The sequence below is a fragment of the Dermacentor albipictus genome, chromosome 2 (genome assembly GCF_038994185.2).
Source record: "Dermacentor albipictus isolate Rhodes 1998 colony chromosome 2, USDA_Dalb.pri_finalv2, whole genome shotgun sequence".
Taxonomy (NCBI): domain Eukaryota; kingdom Metazoa; phylum Arthropoda; class Arachnida; order Ixodida; family Ixodidae; genus Dermacentor; species Dermacentor albipictus.
Window position 1 is genome coordinate 140306997 of NC_091822.1, and position 27668 is coordinate 140334664.

Sequence of the window (27668 nt, forward strand, 5' to 3'; positions counted from 1 at the left end):
GAGTTCAAGATTACTGTGACAGCTTCCCAAAACCCCACAAGCTTTCCCATTGAAAAACCGCTTCACTTTTCTCTCTGTTTAGAAAAGAGAGGGCAGCAGGCAGATTTGTGTTTATAAATTTGTCCCAAAGATATGCTGATAACAGGGTAGACACAGCATCGACACAGCGTCCTCAAATGGAGCAGCCGCGTCTTGACAAACCATGCTGGTACTGCCGTGAGCCATCAAGAGAATGACAAGGGAATAAAAGAAGGAGTAATCTTAGCCCTAATGTACTTCTTTAAAGCGAAAGCGCTGACGAAAACCGAAGGGTACGTGGAAGGGGGCCAGCTATGTTCAAGCTATGTTCAGAATGTGCACCGCGAACTGGTAATAGACACTGTAAGGTGCGCTCTGTAAGATGTATACTTTTGACTGCTTATCCAGCAATTTCAGTTAACCCTAGCTACTCAGAACAGGCGCTGACAACGCGTAGCATAAGCTTACATAATATTTGCTTGTCAGGCAGTGCTCGGGCAACTGTTGATAGTCACTGGCACGCGTATAAATCTGTCAAAGACAAGACAAAAAGAAATGAGGTGCGAAACACCTGCTGGCTTTGCGTAAATCTTACTAAGCATATAAAAAAACCTGCGTAGAAATTATTTACGATGATTGTCAATATACGCGAATAGCAAAACCCTTCTAGAAAGTTGTTAGCTTTATTAAAGGAAGCGATGTGCTTGAAGACGTACATTCGTTGCAACAACAGTGTGTAGGTAGCGCTTGTTGTTTCATTACGTAATATTCTACTGGACATCGTCAAGTGGAACATATATAACGCTGGTGTAGATCGAGTGTTCCCCCACAGAATCTATAAACCTTCAGACGTCGCAAAGTTCTCGTGCGACACCACGTGCGTCTCAGCTGGCGTTCGCCGACGAAAGCAGCTCGCAAATCGATGGCGCGACAACGCACGCCTTATGCATCGACGCGTTTGCACCAACGGTGAAAGTCCTACCACAACAAATGTACGATCACTGATCGTCACGTGTACGGGCCGACAGGGCCAAAGAAAGATACCTCACAGGCGTTCATGCGAAGACTTTACTCAACTTAGACAAAAAAACGCCTGTAGAACATAGCACAATTCTAGCCCTTCAGCTGGCCTGTTCAAGGAGGCTGGCCAACAGGTTTAAAGAAAGATACGTCACAGGCGTTTCTGCGAAGACTTTAGGTAACCTAGAAAAAAAACGCCTGTAGAACATAGCACAATTCTAGTCCTTCAGCTGGTCTGCTCAAGGAGGCGGGCATACTTGATACATAAATTTAAATGCCCAATCAGCTAATTAACAGAAATTTACTGCTTATGTTGTAACTAATTATTTTACGGCGCATATTGCAATTTGTAAATTGTAGTCGGTGAGATTGCAAGGCATATCCGCTTGAAAAGAATTCTGCGGTGGACACCGTTTTCGAGATATGTGCCATAAAACTTTCCGTAAATATGCTCTGTCATACTACTAATTTTTTTTAATGTTGTTTCATACATTGAACCACAAAAGTAATTGGACAGCTAGTGTATTTCTTCGCAAAGTTTCGCAACTGATATCTCGAAACTGGTGCCATCCTCAGAATTTATTCCAAGTGGAACCGCCTTGCAACCCCCCCCCCCCCCCGGCGACAATTTCTAAATGGCAATATGTGCCGTAAAGTTAAACGATAACAATTTATTTAGCGAATTTTGTTAATTAGTTGATCCATTTAAGTTTCTCGTGCAAGTATGTCCACCTTTTTGAGTAGAGCACCTCAAAGGCTGCAAATGTACTATCACCCACAGGCGATTTTTGAAAATTGCATAACCCTTTCAGACGCTGTCTACACAATTATGTGCAATTACGTGCAGCAGTTTTCAACAGAGAGAGCACTGATGAAATTAATGATATTTAAAATGTGCCGCATACATCTTGAAACGCTTATTATTGGAACTGTGGTGAAATTTTGAACATTGTGCAGGATGTTTTAGGAAAAACAGTGAGAAGGTAGACGGTTCAGTGTTTTCACTCGGTGTCAGTGTGTTGTACGTAGCGGGTTCGCTTCTTTCATTGTTTTTCACGATGTCATGCACCAAGCATAATATTCAAGTGGCTGGTTAAGTGCTTTTCAAGCTATTGAAAACACGAAATAGTTTATGCTCTCATATTTGATGTTCCTGTAGTGAGTTTTCGCATGTAGTCGACATTCTGTAAACCTTGACAAAACTCAATAAACAATTCAGAATTCTTATTTATTTCTGCTTGCAGCTGTACACCTTCTATGATTCTGAAGAAGCAAGAAATGTAGTGAAAGCAACTTTTCAATGAACTCGATAAAGTGGCGTGTGAAATGGTTAAAATACTCGAAGAAACACCGGTTATAGATTCCGCTCACCGTAAGCGACGACGGGTGACGTACTCTTAGTGTTCATAAAGAATCAATGTATTGTTATGAGATTTAAGTATAGTATCACTTGGTAATCGTCAGGTACCGTTAAATATAGTCGTCCGAGGCCCCAAAGTCCCCCGAGCGCGTTTAGAAGCATCGAATGCATTATTTTGCGACTGGCTACCTGGTACATATGTTGTTACTTGCTTTTTCTTTCTTTTTTTCCCCTAACTCTGAGGGAAGCCAACACGACGTATTAAACGACTCCACTACTCGCGTAGTTCAATCAAAGCTCAAACTTTCCAGTGTTTTCATTTTTTCGCGCACGGAGTCTGGTGCGTTGGTCACAAGCAACTGAGTGAAACGGTCTAAATTAGCTTTCGTTGCAAAATTACATACCGACAGAAGGTCTATAAATTCTGCACAGAAAGTAACCATGTACTGAAAGGCCGCTGCATGACACGGCAAAACGAATTAAACGGGTGGATCGTCAGTGTTTCACTTAGGTTAGATGTTAAATTACATTCGGTAGTAAGAGCACCGCGTTGTATGAACTTAACAGCACGAACAGATAAACACGGATGAAAGGTAGACAACACGACACGAGCGCCTGTCGCGTAGTCGCAGGACGCTACACCGTAAAACTATTCCGAACTTTTCTATTCCCATTCTGCAATCAGCCCACCGCGTTCAGTCAAAAACATTTTTAGACGACCCCCACTTCACTTGTCTGTCACGCGATGTCACGAAAACAGCGATAGCTCCCCATCTGATGTGGGGTGTACACACTGATTACGCATAATTTCACCGAACAAAACAAAAATAGTCATTTCAGATTCGACGCCTTTTTGCCATTAGCCCTCGGCTATTGGTCAAAAGTTTTCGGGCTCCACCTACTTCCCCTGCCTCTCACGCGACGTCACAAAACCGCAAAAACTCACCGCGTCAAAGTGACGTGTACGCATTAAAGATGCATTAATATGCTGAACAAAACTGAATTTTCTTCTGAATAGCCGCAGGCTGCCCCGTTACGAAGGGGATAACAGATGGCTGCCGCCGATCGCTCTGGTACTGGCTACTCGCCCCTGCCGGATAGCATGGGTTTATTTGCGTGTAGTAAAGCTTTTCGCGTCGCCGTGTAACGTTTCCGAGAATTTTCGGCACGTTTACGACCTCGTTTTGCTAACACTTCGTTCCTGAGGGTCCGTTTTAGCGTCAGTCTTAAACTTCCGTTGCATGCCGCCGCGAATGTTGACGAGTCACCGCAAGCTAACAGAAAGTGGACCAATCGCAGACACCGGCACCACACTCTTCATGCGGTTATCGATATTCAGTGCAGTGGCTCGGCCCCATCGAATCCCTCTCCACTTCAGCATGCTCCTTGCCTCTTGTGAGCCAATAAGATAAGACAAGCCGCTCAGTGCAGGCAATGTTATTCGTTTTTCAAGCAAACAAAAGTGACTTCCTATGAACGAGGGTAGCACTTGATTGGTTTGTTCAGACAACCATGCGGGTGACTGCACGATGCTTGCGTCTGCGGTAACGCAAATTAGACGTCAGAAGATTGGAATAAAAACATGTTAGAACAGTTTTACGTTACATGGCCCGTAGTCTCCCTTTCACCATTGTTTACTTTTCGCGCTTAATCTTCAACATGAATTCATGCCATGCACCTCAATTTGCGCTTCTTCAAAAACATCGTATCGAGCATGGTATCGTCACTAATTTCCATTGCATTCAGTAAAACGCAATGATGATCTGCCCATAATATTAACCAGAAAACATGAAATTTGTGACAGCCGCCATTTAGCATAGCAAGCGGTTAAGGAATATAGGATGGTTTTTAAGAGTGAGTTTTAAAGACTTCGCAGCTCTTTTGAGGTGATCGAAGCGCATCCTCTGGGACAAAAAAAATGTATTATGACTGGTTCGTTTTTATATCGATATTGTTGCACTAGAACTCTTTTTTCTGCGTGTGTAGTTATACGACCAGATGATATCGTATACTGTTTAAAGCGAAGCCCTGTTTGCCCACTCACCTAAGGTTTGATCTCAGTTCGCAAGTTTTTCACCGAATGGATGACTTATATAGCACTCAATGTTGTTCGACCAAATACTGCCATTGAGCGCACATCTGGTCTCCTTAATCAAGCTACAAATCACGACACATAACATCAACATTTGGCGCCGGCTCCTAACTACGTCTATATAAGGACACGGAACTCTTAATGAAATAGCGCAAGATAATGAACACCTTCCTTGATTTACTCCAGTTTCGTTTACTTCAGCTATTGCGTTTTCGTTCAACTGGATATGATTCACTTGATACGGGACAATTACTGGCCGGCCCCCTAGAATGGACCTGTGCCGCTAAACGCAAGGGGTATATAGACGCTTTAAACATATTTTTTCGCGGCACTTCCTTGTCCATACACCTGTCATCACAATTCATTTTCCGACAAGTATCATATACAACGTCCTCCTTCTCGTAAAATATGGCTGCCTCGACGTCTCACACTGTGCATCCACCCGATTTGGTGTTTTAACTGCTGCTTACATTGCCCTGCATAGGCCGTGCCCGACTTTGCCGTGCATTACCACGTGTGGATAATGATGATGATGCATGATCTTGCATGGTGCGTAGTATTGAAATAAATTTAATTTTACGCAGCAGAGTTAGCTGTATATAATTTATTTCACCGCTTCGGTAAAGCTTCGATTTAGGCAGATTTCAACCTTTCAACCTATAGGTCTTATTTGCATAACTGTCTTCTCCATGTTCGTAAAATATATGGTGCGCTTATTACATTATAAGTGAGGTCCTAGCGCTGACTCAGCCCGACCGTTGACGTAAAACGAGCTAGTTTCTCTTGTTACTTTGCTTTGCTTTTGCAGATGACACGGAGTGTGAACGTCAAGATCCTGGGAGACAAAGGACTTAGCATTTGCTTTAACATGAATGTGACCATCAGATAAAAACTAGCAATGTCTCAGATAGGAGAGAAGCCGTGCTTTGTTGTTGTTTATTCATTGCAGGCAAGTGCGAAAGAAGGCTAGATTCGGCTGTCCCAGCACAGATGTAATATATATATAAATATATGAAATTTCGACGTTCACTCATACGCAAGGCGTACAAATGTGCGTTGGGACTTGCGCCTGGAGTTAGCACCACCAAGCTCTTAGAACTAGACCTACACAATACGCTCGAAGAACTCGTGGAGGCGCAACAAGTGTCCCAACTTGAACGCCTATCCAAGACCCGCCCGGGCAGACACGTACTTGAAAATCTCGGCATCAGATACCACTCGCAACACGGCGTCAAAGTAGACTTTCCAAGACCCATACGTGAGCAACTATACGTACCCCCATTGCCTCGCAACATGCACCCCCAAGACCACACGGGGAGGCGTAAAGCCAGGGCACAACAAATGAACAATAGTCACTCTAACGACGAGGATGCGGTCTTCACCGACGCAGCCCGCTATCGAGACAGGAAGAGTTTCGTGGCGGCAGTTACTAGCCACCGGGGCAACCACCTGACGAGCGTCACCGTGAACACGGCACATGGCGAAGCGGCAGAGGAAGCGGCCATAGCCATGTCCCTCACACAAACCAAAGCTACATAGCTGATCTGTGACTCGCAAACGGCAATTCGCAATTTTGCAAATGGGCGCATCTCGCAAGAGGCGTATCAGATACTCCAGCGACATCCCATACACCAGGGAGAGGCCGACGTTGATAACCGAAGGCATTTGCTATGGATCCCGGCACACACTGGAATGAGCACCCCCAACGAAGCGGCTCACGGCGTTGCTCGAGGCCTGACTCACCGAGCAGCATCGGAGGAAGAGCCCCCGCGGGGTACTGCAAACGTCTGGGCATGGGAGGATCGTTTGACCACTTTTCACGATATCACGGCACACTACCAATTACAAGGACGCATATACCCATTCCCTCAGGCTAGGTTAGACAGGACGCAAGCAGTACACTTCGGACAATTACAAACAGACTCTTACAGAAACCCCAGACTCATGCACGCCATGTATCCAGACATATACACTACAAACAGATGCACATCGTGTGGCGAGGTTGCCACACTAAATCACATGCTATGGGAGTGTCGGGACCTAACAAACAAGTCGGGCAGTGCCGACCCCTCCGTCTCTTCCACCGCCAGCCTCCAGTCACGCTGGACGACCGCACTGCTCAGCTCTGACCTGACAGCACAACTCTGGGCCGTCCAGCGAGCCGAGGAAGCCGCTTCGAGACAAGGTCTCGGAACCGCGTCCGCGGCGGGTGCCCAGACCCACTAAAAGACGCCGGACTCAAATCTTGCTGATTTGAAATAAAAGTTTACGCTCTCTCTCCACGTTCACTCAACCAAGAAACTCGACGCTTCTTGGTTGAGCGAACCGTCAGGGTCACTGCATCGTCATCACCCCACCGTCGTCATACGGTCTTCGCCATGCCGTTGTCGTCGCGCTGTCGTTTTATCATTGGCGTCATACTATCGTGTCATAATATCATAACAGTATCATAATATCATATTGACGTATCATGATCATGTGATTATGCCAACCTTGTCATGCGGTCATTGTCATACATTCGCCGTCATAGCTCCACTGTCAGACCATCGTCGTAAGGCCGTCGTGGCCATGCCATCATCGTCACGAAGCTTCGTCGATCATCCAACATCCGTCATCCCGTCACCTTCACGCCATCGTCGTCGTACGGATTTCGTAATAGTCGTCGTAATGCCATTGTCAGTACACACTAGTCATCATTTGCTTGTCCTCATACCATTGTCGTTATACTGCATCGTCATTATACAACCGTCGTCATTTATGCATTGTCATACGGTCGTCGAGGTGCTATCACGTTCGTTCCATCGTCCTCATTGTAACTTTGACATCCGACTCTCGCCCTGCCATCATCGTCATATTTTTGTACTGATGTCATCGTCGTCACGCTGTCGTTTCAACATCGATATTCTTTCAGTATCGTCACCCCACTGTGATCACGCCGTCACCATAATACAACCTTCGTCGATTCATCGAAGTGCTTCCTTGTTTGCCATTCTATCATAATCATGCGGTCCTTATTCAATCATGATTATGCAGCCGTTGTCACGCCATCTTTGTCATCGCATCGTCGTCACACAGACGCTATCATGTATCCTTCTCATAGCGTCGTCGCCATGCCTTCGCCGTTCTGCAATCGTCCTCATTCCCGCTTCTTCACCCGCTTGTCGTCATACGGTCGTCGTCACGCGGTCAACATCACACAGCAGTCGTCATTTCATTGGGCTCAGGTAATCCTCACCACGCAGGTCGCGACACCACCACCATAATTTAAGAATCGACATCTCATTGTGGTCACGCCGTCGACGCTATATGACTTTGTATTTCTATTGGTGTCATTTCCGTAGCTTGTGTAAACTCTATTACAATTCCCTTTCTAACCACGGTCAAGAAAGTCTGGGAGGGCATGCAAAGGAAGCTTCGATGTAAAAGGTATTATACGTGTCAAATAGCCTAAAGAAATAACGCTATTAGGAATACAGCCAGAAAAAAAAAGTACGCTCACTCGCGTTGATCCACCCACGCTACACAAGCGCCTTTACGAGGAACGGAAAGAATGAAAGAGAGGGTGACAAGTTCACTGCCAAAGCGACGGGGCGAGAAACCCACTACGTTCCTTTGCCCTGTAAGCGTGAACAAGCCGACGATCCCCAAACTGTGGACTGGCCCGGATACACCTTGCACTACGTCACAATACAGGTCGCAAGTCAGAGAAGAGATGACAACTGCAGACAACATTCTTTCTTTTTCTTCTGTTCAGCAGCGAATTTCTTGGTCTGTCAAAGCTTCTTCAGGTAGGTCAGCCTGTCAGCCTTCACGAGTGATATTGTATGAGTGGAATTTCATTTGAAAACATCTGTGCTGGACAGGTCAAAGACTTGGAATTGCGATTGCGCCGCAACGTGCGCCTGCATCATTCACCCTCCTCTTGTGGTTCCCAGCTTGTCAAGCACGAAAATATGGCCAGTGAGCGACGCATTCCAGAGCATCTTTTATTTTTTGCCTCTATGACGTTTATTTTTTTTTTTTTTTGCCTGGCGGAGTGTGGAACCTCGCCGTAGCTTCATGCGGAGTCAGTACACTCAGGTATAATTTTGTTGTTGACAGCCTACTCCTGCAAAAGTATGCACTGAAGTTCAACATGTTCACTAGCAGAAGCTTCATTAGCAGTAATTGAAAATAGAAACGACCAAAACAGAATGTCAACTGCGGTTTCTTTCAGGACAAGCGGATCACTGTGGCCTAATTGCTCCAGTTTGTTAAGAGAATTTCCGTGTGGCACCGAGCAGGTGTTCTGCTGCATCACTGCGCGAATAGATCGTTCAATCATTTTTTTAAACATCATTCAGGGCTGGTAATTTTTGTGCTTTGCAGCCAATGGAAGATAGTCTCACCATGAAAGCCCGCAGATAAGCAGCTGTAGGTCAGCTAGGTTTGCATAGATATAACTGGGTGATCACGTGAAGAGAAGCTACAAATGCTCGCGTCCTGCTACTCCATTGAACCTGAGAATGCAGACCACTACTCTATGCGCTAATGAACGTAACACATTCCATAGATTGGAATTCATCCAAATTGAATGGACATTTGCGTTTATTGATATTTGTGGACATTGAATTTATTCTTCAACAAACTTGTGAGGATGACAAATTGAAAAAGCTGCCGGTTTCAACTCTAGGGGAATCTGGCCGCCTCATACCGTAATATGGTCACTCTGTAGTTACGGTGAAGAACGGCGCCGTTACAATATAGTGGCGCTGGTGGCAACAACATTATTGAAAATCCGGCAAATTCGTGGCCTGGACCTAGGCCACCCCCGAGAAGGTACGGAGATCCTGCCTCCTCACCGCCTCACGGGCTTGCTGAATGACCCTAGTTGATCTTCGAGGTTTGAGCTGTGCAGTGCGGCCGTCCACCGCGCCACAGTTTCATCTGGGAAGACTGCATTTTCTCTGCAGATAACCTCACATTCGCAGAGAATGTGTCTAAGAGACGCATAAGCCCTGCTGCATAGTTTGCAGCTATCGTCTGAATAGATGTCTGGATATATCCTCCTGAGATGGACGGAGTTGGGGAAAGTCTTGGTTTGTAACTGCCTCCAGTCTACCGCTTGGTCCCTGTCGAGTTTGTGGTGAGGGGATGGATAAACACGCCTGGAGTTTTGATAACATTTTGTAATGTCACAGTACCTGGTCATTCTGTCCCTCTCTGTCCGTGCCACCGTTGGATTTCCAACCACTAGGGAGGATCCTTCTACGCGGGCGCGGAATGTGTGACCTCGCGCTACGCGGTGGACCTCCTCGCTGAGGCTGTGTGCAGGGGGAGGGGGGGGGGGGGGTCGTCGGGGGACGTGTGGGCCGGGAATCACAAAATGTGTCGTTCTCGCCCTCTCGTCTGAGGTGACATAGTTCGCGTTAGCTTTGAGTATAGCCTCAGCCTTCGGCGAAATTCTGCCTTGTGCATAGTTTCTCACCGCCGTCTGCGATTCACTAAGTACGATTTGCAACTGGGCTTAACGATGGCTAGCGCTATCGCCAAATCTTCCGCTACCTCGGGGTTTTTGGCGCGTGTACTACACGAACTGACTGATTGTTTGTCGGTATTAAGGACTGCCACTGCGAAGGCACGTTGATCCTGGTATTCTGCAGCGTCTACGAAGAGCGCTTCATTGTGCCTTTCGAAGGCTCATAGGCCTTCGAAACAGTAGACAGTTAGACAGTAGGCCTTGGTCCTACTGTCTCTTCGACCTTGACTGAATTCAGGGTTCATATTCTTGGGTGGATTAGCCACCTTGAGTTCTTCCCTGATCACGCTTGGGAGGAATGTGTTGTCGCCATGCTGTTTGTGATACGTCATCCCGAGTTTGTCCAGGATGCTCTTGCGCGTTCATGTCCTCGTTAGTCTCTCGAGTTGCGAGATTTGATGTGTCTCTTAATTCTTCGAGCGCATTGTGGACGCCAAGTTGTATCAGAAGTTCCATGCTTGTGCTGTCTGGAAGGCCCAGTGCCATCTTGTGTGTTCTTCTAATGAGGGTGTTCAGTTTGGCCTTTTGGGCCGCGTACCAGTTGTGGTAGGCGGCCACATAGGTAAAGTGGCTAATAACGAAGGAGTGTATAAGACTGACGACACTGGCCCTCCTCATACCCTGATGTCTGTTGGTGGTTTTTCTGATGAGCCTAGTGGACGATGGGCCCAGCTGAGCGCGCTTTGTCCGCATGCGCTTAGCCTCAGACTGTTTCCAGCCTCGCCCCGTCAAACGACGCTGACGCACGGAAAAGTAGCCGCTCCCGCACACCAGTTAAAGATTTGGGCGACTGTACTTCCGTTTCGTCTGCTTGTTCCCACGTCGTGCAGCCGCGCGCGCAGACCCCGAAACTATGTCATTTTCCACCGTGTTCCAGCGCGCGATCATTCTCTGTGATCCACTTGTGTCCGCCTCACTGTTCGTGTAGCACTTATCATACTGCTAGTCAGGTGTCCGCGTGCACATCACGCACTATTGTGCGATGCGCAAAACGAGACAATCGCAACAGCTCGGGCGCTACGCCGTCAGCGAAAGTGCGAGGCACCGCAAAAAAAACGAGGAGAAAAAACTTGAGGCGGGCCCGTGACGTATGCGTCACGCGATCCTCGAGCTCCGGTATGGGAGAACGCAGGGAAGAAATGTCGCTTGCGAAGGCTAGACGGGGTGAGCGGAGAGAGTGTCTCGCGGGACAATGGAGCTCGCCTCCTGAAATTATGCGTTCGCGGCACTGGAATATTTCTATCCGTGCTATTAATGAGCGGATTTGAAAACTTTTTGCGGCAGAATGCTCCCTAGAGGACACGTAACAACGTCCAGCGTATAACGGAGGTTTGCCGTCTGGCCTGTTGAGGGGCCCTTTAATAAAGTGTTAAAAGATTAATGAATGATAACAGAGAGAATATCGGTAATCCAGACTACTCCAATTCTCACACGTGAGAGATTCCCGACACAATATCACTTATTATTGTCACGGGGCGTCACGAACTCATTGCTGTAGTATCTAGTTCGGACGACCGACCTCTTCAGGGGCAAAATATTCTGGGCGCGCACAACATCGTAAAAGTGCGCTGCGTCCAATAAGAGCGCCCCTGACATTTTTAAGTGGAAGCGACCTTATATTCCGGCTCTAACACTTCTCGACATCCATGCGTACGTGGTGATGTGCTTGTGCGCTTCACATGTGTATGCGCAACGCACTGTGCCGTCAAGGTAAATTGAAACGAGAAGAGGAAAAAAAAAACTACTCATCAGAATACCTCTTACGCGTAATTACATAAAAGTGCGACGTGCAATCGCTCTGTAGCCGGCTTATAAAAATGAACTAGACCGAAGTGTATGTTTCGGAGTCTTAATTAAGCCTCATACTGCGATGCAGCTTCATGAGGACCTCGATGTTATCTCACGCGCTATGTTCTTGCCTGAACAAAGTCTAGATATCGCGTCTGAAATGCTGAACGTGCTTCGTATCTCTTTCTCCGTCTCCCTCTCTCTCTCATTACCTAGTGTAGTGCGGCGGATCGCGCCACAATGAGTCGATAAGGCTGAGATGAAAATTAAAGCTGATGCATTCGCATTACTGATTGCAAGGCCACCTCTACATATTCACGGGATCATGTGATCTCACACAGTCGGCATCACTGCGGCACTATTTAAGGCCATGCCTGCTCTTGCATCTTCCCTACTGACGTTGCATACGGGAACGTCTCGACCTCGTACTCTTCCCGAGCAGGCACGCTCGCAACACATCATGCTTCGCTTCGCTGCTGTATTGCTCCTCTTCGGCTTGGTCTTCGGACAACGTAAAGACATCGTGTATGAAGACTGTGGTAAGCAGCAAGAGCTAAACACCAGGCTTCTGTTATTCTCACTTTCTATCTCTCTCGTTTCGTAAAGGAAACATTGTGCATACAACGAAAGCAGGCAAGCTAAAGTAAAATTATAATGATGGCGAATAGTCCGACGCTTCCATTAAGTCGCACACAGATGCCACGAGTGTTGTCGTCGAGACAGCATTTTCTAGTCACTGATAGTACCGCTTGTAGGAAGACTGCACACAAGGTGCTACACGATATGTGAACTTTGCGACTTGCCGGAAAGCGTTCTAAAACTAATCCCGTGGTAAAGACGAGAATATTTGAGTGGCGTCTTTCTGCCGTACGCTCAACGCGTGCTTGCTCTTGTGAAATCTATTTTCGGTCATTCGCCGAAACCCTTGTTGTAACCAATTTTTAAAAATCATGCGAGTCGTAAAGTTTCTCGCTTAGAAGTACAAAGATGATGTCCGCTGATGCACCGCTGATGCATTGCAGAGGCATCGCCGACAAATTTGAGAGCTAAGCGACTGTGGGTACCACATTCGAAGTCTACTTACAAGCTACATACAATACCTAATCTTAGCAGAAATTTGGGGGCGAAATAATAACAACAGATTTCGATGTGTGCAATGAAAATGGGTTGACATAAAGAATGTTTCTCTGTGTAGCCTTCCTTAGTCGTTTATTCTCCTAGTGATCTCTTTCATTTCCAGTGAGATGGCAGAATTGATGCGAACAGAATGGAAATAGGACACCAAAATATTAAGCAGTGTAATGATATAACACCATTTGAGGCATAGCATAGAATTCAGGGATGAAGGACAAGGATAAATGAAGATAGCTGGGAGACGGAAACATAAAATAGGTTTCTAATGTATAGAGACCTGCAATATCGCAAAAGAAGCAAGGCTATAGGCACGCGTTTAGTGCCTACTGATGCGTAACCGCTTTCCTCGTTAACCCTCACAGTCATTTAAATGTTCTCCGTGAGTGAATGTGATATTGTTTCACTGGCAATAAACATATGGAAATACATCTACCTCTGGCCGCTGCGACGAAAATGTTTATGGTCAATAGCGCGAGTGAGGAGATACAAATAACAATGAGATTCCCAATAGCGATCGTCGACTCTAGCAGCAGTCCCAACATTACGTCAGAGCTTAAATCTACCATGATTTAGAGAATAATGCGGCTTATGCGTTCAAATATAAAGTCACATGTAGTACACGAGCTTGACACGAGCTTGCATCGACCAAGGCGCGCGTGCACATGTTGATTACGATGACGACGATCTATACGCAATGACACCTACACCCACAAGAAGTGGGAAGTGTATATGTGCCAATGCCAACTAACGCTTTGAGAGGATCGCCACGTTTTGAGGATGCATATAAATCCTATCCTATGGCGCACACACACACAGCGGGGGATTGGCCAAGCAACAGTTGCTGTATATTTCGAATAAATAAGAAAGAATGAAGAAATAAAAGCATATGTAAGATTTCTTACGCTGCGTAGCACTGGTACACGAGAGCAGATTTGCGCGCCAGTTTCGCTTACGACAGAGGCGCGGGAACAGCATGGACGAATTTGTAGCATTTCATTGAGAGCTTTACGAAAGTCTCGCTTCCCATAGATTCCAACATGGGCGTTGGATCTGCATAATTTTCTTTTTAGCCTTCTTATTAGAGCACAGCTCATGGGTACCCGTTCCCCCTGCGAGCATCGGCGCTGTCCCGCGTAAGCGAGCGAACGAACACAGTGAAGGATGAAATCGAACGCGGAGCGCAGCGGAAAATGAAAGACTGCGATAGCGAAGAGAGCGCGAGAAGGAAATTGGAGCAGTAAGGTGCAGCGGTACCATACCACGCCATCAGGCGATAAGCGAAGGAGGAGGGAATGGCGAAAGCGTGAGAGGAAAAGCTCAGTGCCGCGAAAGACGGGCTTTGCGGGTTTCATAGGCTAAAGTATGGCGCCAGAGTAGCGCGCTTCATCTGTATGAAAAAGAAAAAAAAAGGGCTGCATGACTGGAGGTCTGTCTGCGAGGCTGCTATGAATCGCGCCCATACGTCACCCAAGCGCAGCCTCTAGCAATCACCCGATTGCGGCAGTCACGCCGCATTTCGCTCCATTTGCAACGTGTCGCACGAGACAGATTGTCCGTGCTATAGCTAATATATCGCAAAAACAGGTATACAGCTGCGCTCAAATTTTGCCTTAGGGAGTATGGTAATCGTCGGTAATTTTCTTTTTATTCATCGCTCTTTATGCCTTGGAAGCTCAGGTGGCGAACAACTCTTTTATAGGTTTTGATGCAAGGAATTTCTTTCGTACCTGAAAAGAAAACAGGACGCTCTTTTCTTCAACGTAAAACTCAGGGCGCAACTACACGAATTCTTACATGCCCGTATTTCACATTCCACAGAGAGAGAGATAGACGAGAGAAAAGACAGGAAGGTTAACCAGATGCATGCCCGGTTTGCTACGCAGCACTTGAGGGAAGAAGGGGACACAGGGTCGAAAAGAGACAGAGGGAGAGAAAGTGCACTAGTTGCACGCGCACTTGGAGATTCGCAGCAGGTGTATAAACGGTCGCAAAGAGTTGTCGACTCGAGGTTTTGCAGGAATGTTCTCGTCGCATTCTTTGTCACCAAAGCGCATCACCATTCTTGAAGGATCTTCCTTTAAAAAACGCCATGATGCATACTGAAGGCATACAAACGCTCGATGAAGGGTGTACAGTGCTTGCAAGGCGTTTTCAGCTAACGGTGTCTGCAGCTTAGTAAAAAAGCATGCGAAGAGCATCAACCAGTGACTGCAGCACGACCATCACCTGTAGGTCTAGCTATAGCAATTTATCTGGAGCTGATGGGCAATTCCACAGTGTCGCTGCGTCTTGCAAGTCGGAGAATGGATTTGCTACGCTGGGAGTGCAGGCCAAGAATCAGCTGCCGCGCTCTCTGCAGCTTCCTTGTCCGTGGCATCATTCTTTTTGCATCTTTTTCATTGGCATCTTCGTCCTTGGTCTCAAGTCTGCATGGTCTAGGTAGCAGAAGAGGGGACAGTGACGGACGAGGCATGCGCGTAAAAGCAACTGTGGAGGTTCTTGGTGAATGTCGGGGAAGGGCGAGTCGTCGGCGTCATTTTCTAACCATGTCAACAGCTTCTCTGCTAGACAAGTGGTCCCACATTCTCTGGTACAATATGACCCTTTCTTTCATAAACAGTGGAATTTACATGGAAGAGCCACCGCGGTATTTGAAACAGTTAGGACACTTCAGAATGTTTAAAACAACCTCAAGTGCTTCTTACGGTTCCAGGGGTAAGAAGACCGACCTGCCTACCTTGGCCCTGAAGCAAGCAGCTCTGGATTGTTTGAACACTTTCTACTTTGACCGAGTCCACATATATACGAATGGCTCTTCCACTCAGACCAGCTCCAGCGGCGCAGTGGTTATACCATCACGATCAATTACCATCCGATACAAGATTTCTCACATGACAACATCGACCGGATCGGAGCTTGTTGCTCCACGAGGTACCGTTGATTACATTAACAACCAACCCGCTAATCGGGGGGCAATATTCTGCGATTCGAAGGCGGCCTTACAACGTCTTCTGTCATCTCTTCGTCGCGGGTCATGTGAACAACAACCTCGCTGACGAAGCTGCTAGGAGCTACCTTTATCGCGGACCGACGCAGCCCAACACCTAAGCAAGGTAGCACACCGTATGACTTTAGAGAAGTGGCACACACCTGAATTCACCCAAGATCAATGGCATTCCCTCGACCCCTCTATGCAACTGCGGCTGTTACCAGGGCTTCCGCGAAATGAGGAAACAATGCTGTGCCGCTTACGCTTGGGCGTCGCATTCACCAATGCATATACGTTTTTGATTGGAATGACTCATAGCGCCGATTGTAATGCCTACGGTGTCGAGGAAACTATAGAACATCTACTGTGCTACTGCCCATCTTTTAAAAACGAAAGACATGACCTCTGCACAGCTCTCAATCGGCTAGATAGAACACCATTCACCTTGACGAAGATCTTGGGACCATGGCCTCGCAAATCGCAGCTACAAAAGGCCCCAAAAGCTCTGCTGCGATGTTTGAAAGCTACTGGATTGAGAGCGTCTGTGATACGGACTGAGTGACCGAACGATATACCCAGTAGACTTTCTCTTCTTCTTTTAATCTTTCCGCCCCCTTTTCCCTTTCTCCAGTGTATGGTAGCAAACCGGGCTCAGTCCTGGTTAACCTCCCTACCTTTCCTTTATCATTTTCTCTCTCTCTCTCTCAAAGTGATGGCGTTGTAGCTGTCAGTGCTGCGTGAGACCATGTTCCGTTAGTGTTTGATTACGTCAACTACCGTCGCCCCACTCCCGTACAGCGCATCAAACCGGTCTACGTTTTCTGGTTAAGCTATGTGATTTTTCTTGTTCTTTACATTTTCTCGTGTTTTTGCAGTTGTGAATACATGACAATGGTTACTGAGCTGTTGCAGAGTGCCGTTTAAGTGAAGACAATTCTCGAGGACACCTTACGTAAACATGTGCTCCGTTGTATAAATACGGTTGCTAGGTGATGTGAAGGCGAGCATTTCATTTAAGCTGCTCAGCGCAGTCACTGCCGCGGAGTTGCTGAGTAGGTGTCTATTTTACTAGCTAAGATCTCCGTTTTTTTTTTTCGTTTTTTTCTCACTTTCTCTCTTATCTGCACATTAAGAGGCGACGATTATGACAGGTAGCGGTAATGAGCGGCGGCGAAGATGACGTTAAAGATGGCACCCTTTCTTTTTTCAGGAAGCGAAGCGCAAATTACTTCAGTCCAACTGGAACCGTGTGACTCCAATCCATGTGTCATTAAGCGAGGAACAAAAGTGAAGATCCACTTTACATTGGTTTCAGGTATGCCACTTCACTCATACTTCTATCGTTGTAATTAAAAGCTAGCTCTGTGACATAAAACACGTGAAACGATATGTACAGCTATAGTTCTATGTTCGATCAAGTCCAGCCGGAATCTACCATGTGGACCATAGATACTCAGTGGTATTGGAGAGGGCGAATTGGGGGCAGTCCCACTTTAGACAACTAGTAACGCCTTGACGAGCGCAGTCCGCGAAAAACTGCACAAGATATGCGGTGAATTGGAAGTTTGCGAAGCGCATAACTCATCATTAGGATTACCAACTTAGAATGTGAACAGTGCGTAAAGGATAACCTAGGACTTCATACTCTTCGTATCTGCAACACAGACGGAAGAAACTAATAATTGCAAGACATTTTGTATGACTAAACCAGACGTGAAATTGTGATATCTGCTGGCTTAAGGCGATGCAGTGAATCCAAACTGACTCAAAACGCTTCTGTCATTATTATGAAAGGGCATCTTTGCCTTCCCGTGCTCACAAGACATACTTTAATTACATGCATATCTTATAGAGTTCTTTGCACGCCTTCAGTCATCGACTGCTAATAATCTTTCTCCTTCTCCACATCTGCCTTACGGCGCCTTCTGCAGACCAAGACAGTGACACCGCTAGGCTCGACGCCACCATGAATCTGTTCGGCCTCATGATACCAATCCCCGGTCTGGAGAAAGACATGTGCAAGGTTGTTGAGTGCCCCATCATCAAGGGAAATACGTACACCGGAATTTTGGAAGCGAATGTGCCCACCTTTGCACCTGCCGTGAGTTGACGACTCTATACATACATACATACATACATACATACATACATACATACATACATACATACATACATACATACATACATACATACATACATACATACATACATACATACATACATACATACATACATACATACATACATACATACATACATACATACATACATACATACATACATACATACATACATACATACATACATACATACATACATACATACATACATACATACATACATACATACATACATACATACATACATACATACATACATACATACATACATACATACATACATACATACATACATACATACATACATACATACATACATACATACATACATACATACATGTTTATTCGTATGTAGTTATAATGTCCCCTGTTCCTGGTTTAAAAGACTGAAAAAAGTATGCTGAACCTACTTTTCCGGACTCTAGTTTTACCCCCACAAAAGGTCAGTGAAACTAAATTTACCAAAGAGCTGATCCGGCGATCAGCGCGCAGCTGCGAGCTTAGCCGCTCCGATGTAAGCAGCCCGGCGAGGTGGAAGTCATGTGCCAGTTTGCCGCATTCCCTTGGCCGTGGTCACGCGCCAGGTTGCCGTGTTGAAACAAATGAACAATCAATGTTCACTTATTTTCTTATTTCCGTGCATTCGACTGTCATTTCAATGAAAAATTAAAGCGGGGAATGAGATGGGGGAGGCTGGTACGCAGAGGTTTTTAGGGGAGCTGTGGAACGGCTCCATGCTGTCTCCCCACTGCGGCCACTGCGTTTGATAAACGGGGCAACTTCACTGACGGAAATGAGGAGTCGTATCTACCTAGTCATTTTTCTATATTATTAGTTTGCGAATTCTATCAGACTAATGTTACAAATTATGTTTTAATTTGGGCTCGAATGTCAAATGCACTCTAATTTGTAGACAGTCATATCACTTTATGTCGTTGTGCCATTGCTATACGCCGCTTCTCGAAAACGTTGTTTTAGTGTGTATTGGATGCAACTACAGTGTTGATGTGCGATCATTCAGCACGTCTCAGTATCAACAAACTTAGTGAACCAGATATTTGAACCGATAAGTACCACACGAAAGTTATCCACCGAAAAAAAAAGTGCATTAAGCCTTCATGAAAAAAAAATATACAGTGTGTCCATAAATGCTTACTCTGAAAACAAAACAACGTATCTCTTAATAGGATACAGTAAATGAAACATGCGTTATAACACATATACTCATTAAGTTTTGAACCTTACATGAACATTTAATGCAGGTAATACACTTCAACATGTGTCCCCCTAGTAACAGGCAAAGTATTATGCCGGTATTCAATCTCTTGCCACACATTCTGTAACATGTCTGGTTAGATTGTGCCAATGGCATCTCTGATGTGTTGTTGCAATGTCACAATATCAGGAACTGCTGTTTTGTCCACCTCATCTTTCACATAGCCCCAAAGAAAGCAATCTAAAGGAGCAATGTCAGGCGATCTTGGAGGCCATGGAATTGGCCTGTCTCTGCCAATCCACCTGTTGGGAAAAGTTTCATTAAGAAAAGAGCAGACTTCTTGTGCCCAATGAGGGGTAGCGCCATCATGCTGATAGATAGTGTCTTGCAGGTCCTGTAGCTGAGGAATGGCATAATTCACCAACATATCTAGGCAAACATATCCACTTACATTGCTTTCAAAGAAAAAAATCGGCCAGTCACTCGATCACTGTCCCGAATATGGGGCGCTATGACGTAAAACTTTTCCAAACTTTTCCATTCCAATTCTGCAATCAGCCCCCCGCGATTGGTCAAAAACTTTTTGGACCAACCCCGCCTCACCTGTCTGTCACGCGACGTCACGAAAACCACGATACCTCCACATCTGATATGATGTGCACACACGAATTAGGCACAATTTGACTGAACGAAGCAAAAAATAGTTATTTCTGATTCGACGCCTTTTTGCCATTCGCCCTCGGCTATTGGTCAGAAGTTTTCGGGCTGTACCCATTTCACCTGCATCTCACGCGACGTAACGAAACCGCAAAAGGTTAGCGCGTATAAGTGACGCGTACGCGTTAAAGATGCATTAATATGCCGAACAAAACTGAATTTTCTTCTGAATAGCCGCAGGCTGCCCCGTTCCGAAAGGAATAAAAGATGGCTGCCGCCGATTGGTCCGGCACTGGCTACTGCCCCTGCCGTAGAGCATGGGTTTATTTGCGTGTAATAAAACTTTTTGCGTGGCCATGTAACGTTCTAGAGAACTTTCGACCCGTTTACGACCTCGTTCTGTCAACAATTCTTTGCTGAGGATCCATTTTGGCGTCATTCTTCACCTTCCGTTGCATGCCGCCGCGATTATCGACGAGCCACCGCAAGCTAAGTAAGAGAAAACGGACGAATCGCAGACGCCGGCACCACCCTTTTCTTGCGGCTATCGATATTCAGTGCAGTGGCTCGGCCTTATCGAATCTCTCTCCACTTGAGCATACTCCTCGCCCCTTGTGAGCCAATTAGATAACACAAGCTTCTCAGTGCGAGCAATGTTATTTGTTATTCAAGCAAACAAAAGTGACCTTCTATGAACGACAGGAGCATTTGATTGGTTTGGTCAGACAACCCTGAGGTGACCGTCCGTTGCTTGCGTCGCATTTTACGCTAATTTGACGTCAGGAGATTGGAATATAAACATATTGGAATAGTTTTACGTTATATGGCCCATGTTCTCGTACAGCAGGAGGATTTTCTGATCCCCAGATCCAGACATTAGGGCGGTTAACTGAGCATAAAATGTAGCCTCATCGGGAAAAAAACCACAAGCTTCAAGAAATAATTGGCCTCATCCAAACGCTTCAGCATGTTTTTTGCAAATTGTTCACGTTTTGGGCGAGCATCTGGTTCTGATGCCTGAACATTTTGGACCTTCTACGCATACAATTTAAGAGGTTTGCGAACCACTTTATGCACTGTACTCCCTGGCACTTGGAGCTCCCGCGAAGCTTGCCTAGTCGATTTCTGTGGCGATCTCATGAATGTGATTTCAACTGCCTGCGCAGTCCCCTCCGAAACAGATGGTCTGCCGCTGCTTGTCCTTTTCTGAACCGGCCCCGTTGCTAAAAAAAGTTTCCATCCATGTTCTGATTAACTTGACATCAGGTGCTTTCTTTCCATATAGGACCTAAACTTTCGCTGCAGAGTAATCGATAATTTGGTTTCTGATAGCCACACAACACACCGAGCTTTCTCCAGGGTGGAAGCCATTTCTACGGTATAGCTACACAGCGCTCCTTATGGTGGAAGAGTTGAACGAGACACAACTTGACAGAAACTTCACGGGTTCCCTTGTAGAACTGTCATAAAGAAACAAACGTTACCTCATAACTATAATTAATATTTATTCTTGAAATTAGGATAAACATTTATGTACACCCTGTACATTGACCCAGAACAAGAACTGAATGTTAGGGTGGAAATAACAAACAAGAAAGGTACGCATAATTTGAGGGAAATAAAAACCGAGAACGCGGCATCCTAACTACGTACTACACAGAGAATGGTGCGTGTCCTCGTCGATTACGTGTTCTACCAGCGCTGTGTGCAATAATGCAGTGACATTTTAATTACCTGCACTGGTTTCTCTACGGAGGCTACAGACGCTTTCGTCCTCATTTGTCAAAAAAAAAAACGCAGGACACACCAGCGCGTGTTTCGAAAATATCTTCAAATGGTGGCAAAATCACGATGTGTACAGTGCACCAAGTCGGCACTGCATGTGTTTCTTGATATCACTTTTATTCCAACATCACCAAATATATCAACAACGCCATTGTTTTATACATTACGTTCTTTATAGTGATACGTCTTACGTGACGGAAATGTTTCCTCGTTGGGTAGGCATAGAAATGCCTACGCATTTGAAAAAATCCGCTTCTATTCCGCCCTGTGAAAGTCGATGTACAGCCAGGCTGTAGACGAAATGTAGCGATCGCGTTTGCGCCCTTTTCGTTTGCGCTCCGACGCCGCGGTGGTCGCTGTGCGTGCTCGTGGTGCCTCTTCCTTGCATGTGCAGCAATATGCTCTTTCCCTGTTACCCACCAGGCGTCGCACCGTCGTGATTATTGTGGAGCTCGTGCTGGCAAATTTCAGCTGGAAGAAAGCCGAAGAGACAATTTCTTAGCGCACAGCCACAGGGCTAGGTGCACGATGTGCCCATTAGGCTGATTATTAACTAGGACCAAGAAGTAAGGAAGCTTGGTTGAAAACAGTGGGAAATCTTTAAAGTATAGACGAATACCAGACAGTTGGCGACAGCGTAGAATTAATTTAATTTATAAAGGTAAGGAAGAGAAACAGAAATTCTACACATACGCGAAACCAACCGCTTCTTGGCCAATGCACCATAGTGGGTATACGCCAGTGTTTGGGAGACAGACAAGACAAGAAACCATGGAGCATGTTCTATTAAATGTGAGGATATCTGCCCAGCGGCCGATTTAGGCACCTCTGGCCTCCTTGAAGCCTTTGTGTTCAGCGAGAGCAGGGGCAAAGTTAACATGTCCGCCGTAGAGATTAGTAAAATGCTATTGGAAGATTGGTGGAAGAAAAGTTGGCAAACGACCAACAACGGAGGCGTACAAAAACGAACTTCACATTAGGGGTTCAGAAAGCTTGGTTATGGGAATTCATCATGGGATTTTTTTTTCCTTTTCTTTCATTTTTCTTTTTTTTTACACAAGTAGGACATTAGGCAATATGATAACAAGAGCTTGGTGGCGCCACCCCTCACCCCGTTCCAAAGGGGAACGGGTACGAACGCATCCATGCATCCGTCCATCCATCCATCCATGTAGCGTCGGCTACCGTGTTCGTACCCGTTGCATTTCTTATCCGACGCCTCGGTGCAAGTTCGCGCCGTCCATACGCTTGCGCTTAACCCGCGTTCGCGAAGTGAAACCTCACTACTTTTTGAGCAGCGCGGTAATGTCGATTACGGTCGCAGCACGCGCTGTGAAAAAGATGCAACAAGCAGAGCGCTCACACATCAAGGGCAGACATATAGTGTCACACGTTCGTCATACGCGCACGCCAGGTGTGCGGAACTGCAGCATACATGATCATTCTAGTTGCGTACGGCCTGGCGCAGGTGCATTATTCAAGTCATTCAATTTCCCAAAATAACGTGCGTCACAAAATTTGCAATATACGACACACACACACAACCAGCAGACATGATAGCATCGAATTGTAACTCGAAAACTATGGGAGAAAACATAATCCTTTTATGCTGAAAATCAAACACAAAGCCTTCCGGATTTGCTTTTGTGTAAGTAAAACACAAAGCCTGCCCGTTTGCCTTTGTTTCGACAAAACTTCGCACGCGGACACGAAAAATCTTAATCAACTATCGGCTAACAGTTTCCCTGCAAAATAGCTGACGATGAGTTACAGGGCGCCTTCGTCGACGAAATTCATTGCGTGTCTAGGGCTCTAGCAAGGCATATGCGGCGCTGTGGCGCGTATCTACAAGGTCAAGCACGTGTGTCTTGTGATTGAACACCTTTTAATTTTGAATAAAAGTTCTGCTTTATATGCAAGGTACCTCGCGGTGGCTGAGGGACGAGTTAGTCACTCAACTATTCAGCCTGTCTCTTGTCGTAATGCGCAAGATATCGATTACAAAGATACATCAAGCAAATTTTGGCTCATATTCGTCAAAGTGAGATGTGAAACGAAAGTGTGCATGGACGCAAATTTCAGTGGGCATCTAGTGGCATACTGTAGAGCAGGATGGCGCATGTGCACAGAGCCTGATGTTCAGTGTAAGCTGACAACCCATTGATCGGATCTGCCGGGATTTTAACAGCGAAGCTGTGTATGACTAGGATCCCGGGAGTTCTTCCTTTCCGTCGCCAAAAAAAACAAAGCAATCACAGCGAAAGGCAAGCACCGAGTGCGCAACTTGGTCCCTTGCAGCCCTAGCTGATAGCGCTCGTCTCCGTGTAGTGGCGGCGCTGGTAGTGCAGGGGAAAAAAGAGAACTAGAAAGTTTGCCTTCGCGCATAGCATTCGCCGCAGGCGTTTCCCGGTAGCGATTACGCTCATATAAGCTGCAATTACCTGGAAGTGGCAACTGTAGCCTACGAAGCAAGGAGCGACGTATGTATACTTCCTTGTGTACCAGAAGAGCCAGCCTAGCAATTGATTTCATTTGTGTTGTGATAGCGCTATGGAAACGCCACGCGCAGTTAAAACTCCCGAAGAGCAGCATGAGCAGAATGAGGGACTACGGAAACAGCAAGGTCAATATGCACAAGAGCGTCCTGCTTAGGCTCGGGAGGACCCAGTTCAAGGCTACCTCTCATTGGTCGATCGGATCAGGTGATACCACAGCTTCGCTGCTCAACCACCTTCACAGCGCGGATGGGAGGCTATAGTTTTTTAACGAAAAACTGCTTCAGCCAACGCTTCTTGTTTTAGAGCGAAGCTTTTGGGCGCACGTTCTAGCGGCGAGAGTCGACGTTGTTCGACAGCGTCGGCATAACCCAGCGAGCGAGCGCCGCGAATAATAAAAGCGAACGCGGAGCGCAGCGGGAAATGAAAAAAAAAAAGGTGATAGCGTAGGAGGAGGGCGCAGCGGAACCATGAGGCGGAAAGCGGAGGAGGAGTGGAGGGAGACACCCTGCGCATAGGCAAAGTTGCCCGCGGCCTAGGTATCCGCAGCCGCGTGGGCGATCTCATCTGCGCTTCCGAGGGATGGGGAGAGGTGCAAGGCGCCGTGAGGTGGGGAGGGCTACGCTAAATCCCCTTAAACTTCGTAAAGCAGCGGCACTCTCCTCCTTCGCCTTCACTCATGCTCGTTTCTCCTCTCTTTCACACTCCCTCCTCGACCATGGCGCCGCCTACACTGCTCGAGCGTAGCAACGGCGCCAACATGCGCTCCTCGCCACTGCGTAGACGCTTCTAGAGCAAAAATGGCGCTGATGCACGGCGCGAGGGCTCACGTGATGCCATTAGGCCAATAGCGACGCGGCATCGGCCTCAGCCAGAGCGCGCGAGGAGGAGGCGGCATTCTTCAAAGCGTGTCGCTACTTTACGAAGTTTAAGGGGTTTTAGGCTACGCTCGTCCGTAGCGTCATCTGCTGAGGTCAGTCCGCGGTACCAGCGTGTGTGACTGGGATCACTGCTCTTGCAAGGGGCAATGGCGAGCGGCTACGAGTAAAGCTTGATGTGCCGCTCCCTTGGGTGTTGGCGCCATTGACACTGGTGGCACGACTTCTCCGTGACGAAGGGTCGCTCTCGTCGTTGATGGAACGAAAGCGTCAGAAGAAAAGCGTAGTGCCGCGCAAGACAGGCTGTTTGGCGACGATGAATGTGATGTGGCTACACAGTAGCGCGCGTCATCTCTATGGAAACAAAGCGCAGCGTGAGCGGAGGTCTGTCTGCGGCGGCTGCTCTGAATTGCACCCACGCGTCACCCAAGCGCTGCCTCTGGCGATCTCCCGATTATCGAAGCAGATGCATCACACATCGCTCCTTTTGGAACGGGCTGCACGAGATGATTGTCCACGTACGCCAACCAATATATCGAGAAGTGAAAACACGTTTAGAGAAGAACTTGAGTTCGATCTCGTTGGTCTTTACTGCATATCGTATCGACCGCTCACAAAGACGAAGACAGGCAAAGAGAACACAAAACGACGACACGGGCATACTACCCGTCTCATCGTTCTGTGTCCTCTTCCCCTGTCTTCGTCTTCATTAGCGGTCGATATGACATGCAAATAATGTAGAGCTGCGCGCAAATTTCCCATTACGGAATATCGTAATCGACGGTGAATGTTTTATCTTCGCAGATGAAAAGCCAAGTCCAGCTCAAGCTTGTGGGCGACAAAGGCGTCAGCGTTTGCACCAAGAGCAATGTGATCGTCGAATAAAAATGCGGGCGCAACTAATTCGCCTGAAGCATCGCGTTGGGCCCACTTCTACAGCAATGGACGATACACGTTCACGTTGGGGTTCTCTAGAACTACTGTACATTTTCGTTTTAATAAACGTATTTACAAACAGGTTATACTACTCCACTTGGACGTTTTATTTTTGCAGAGCTTCAAAGGTCAGCTATCCTTTTGTTGTCCTACTATTTGCCCTACGCGGTGAAAACATGATTCGGGGTGTTTACTGGGCAATCTTTTCGATGCTAGTGAAACAAAATATAAGTTTATATTCGTGCCGTGTAACAGACTAAATTACTTACACGCGGGCGCTGCATCCGCGGGCGCTGCCATGTTTGATCCCGTGGTGAGGCATCCATTCCTGGCCTCAACTACTTCCGTTGTCTCTGTTTTACAATGGGCGTACATGATGCCGGGGCACTCTGCAAAGCCCTGTTTCGGCGGATATCGTAGACGGTGACTGGGTGGGCGACAAGCGAAGCTTTGGCCAGTGCTTCAAAGGACATGTAAGCGCATTCGGAGCTCATTACGCTTTGTCCAAACGGGGCGAGCAGCTTATACGGTGCTTGAAATAAAAGTGGGGCTAAATATGTATTACAAGCTATCCTAACTTTCCGCTTATGAAGTGAATCAGTAGGAGAGTGTTCAGCTCGTCCTTCTATATTTCGCAAATACATTTAAACAGCGACTTGTCACATTTCTGATTCAGTAAAAGTGCCCGGGCGGTCAATATCTCATTGTTTATTTTCTCCCTGATCCCTCGCAGGTGTGCTCAGTTGCGATATAATTGTTCTTGCTGGGAGCAAGGCTTGTAACGTAGCTCTTCTGTACGTTGTAATAGCTTGAAGCAAATACGTATTATGGTTGGTCCCTCGCTTACTGTGGGGACCATTACGAAATGTTCAGCTTCGAACATTAGTGCGCTGGCTGTGCAGACGCCGTCACTCATGCTTCGGTGCATTTATTCAAGTATGCGCATTGATTCAAGGGCTTGGCGACTGAGTGGGCGTAAGTTTGCTCGTGCGTTGCGGGGGATGTGTGTAGATAACGTGCAAAAAACTTACTATATGCCAAGAAGCCACGCTACTGCCTTCGCCACCGTGTAACGAGCGGTACTCGCTCATACAGACGCTCCGGGGTCTCTTCCTTGGAGGTTCGAGCTGCAACGCTGGCGGATGAGTTGATTTTTTTGTCCTCAAGGGAAGCCATACATCGCGAAGAGCCGGCAACACGGGCAATCCGTATGTAGCAGCGGCTCCATGAACTTGGACACACAGATTAATTGCATTCCTTATTATGCCACTTACAACATTTGCAGCCAACTACTGCACACGTCACACTCCACCGCTCCATATTTTCCAGAATAAATGGAGTAAACTATTTTGAAACTACAGTCATCACCAGATCCTGTTGCGAGCTCAGCTTGCAACTTGCCCTCGTTAATAGCCGTGACGGATACGTAGTTCCGTCTCCCGTTTTTTTTCACAAGGTATACTACTGATTGTTCAGATTCGTTGCCCCAGATTGGACACGTCAATGGCCTTTGACTCTGTTTGTTGCGTCGATAGCGGCGGGCGCTTTTTCTATTAAATGGTGAAGTCCACGTTTCCGTAGCGCGTAATAGATTAGTGAGAGCATCGCAGCCACCTCGGCACAATAAGCGTCCGACCGACCACATAAGCGCGACCGCAGTCT

The 27668-nt window shown here is 46.7% G+C and overlaps 1 protein-coding gene across 1 annotated transcript; it reads left to right on the top strand.

The window, feature by feature from the left end:
- The first annotated feature begins 12201 nt into the window (after positions 1-12201).
- On the top strand, positions 12202-26102 carry LOC135917806 (mite group 2 allergen-like Ixo r 2). The gene is made up of 4 exons (XM_065451411.1): positions 12202-12335; positions 17130-17234; positions 17851-18020; positions 25875-26102. The coding sequence occupies exons 1-4, from the start codon at positions 12257-12259 to the stop codon at positions 25953-25955; spliced, it is 435 nt and encodes a 144-aa protein (XP_065307483.1). The 5' UTR covers positions 12202-12256; the 3' UTR covers positions 25956-26102.
- Positions 26103-27668: the final 1566 nt, after the last annotated feature.

What these genes read in the sequence shown, in the direction of transcription:
- LOC135917806 (XM_065451411.1), top strand. Translation starts at nt 12,257, where the DNA reads ATGCTTCGCTTCGCTGCTGTATTGCTCCTCTTCGGCTTGGTCTTCGGA. An exon ending in CCACTTTACATTGGTTTCAG is followed by an intron (nt 17,235 to 17,850) that starts GTATGCCACTTC and finishes CGCCTTCTGCAG; the next exon opens with ACCAAGACAGTGACACCGCT. An exon ending in TGCCCACCTTTGCACCTGCC is followed by an intron (nt 18,021 to 25,874) that starts GTGAGTTGACGA and finishes TTATCTTCGCAG; the next exon opens with ATGAAAAGCCAAGTCCAGCT.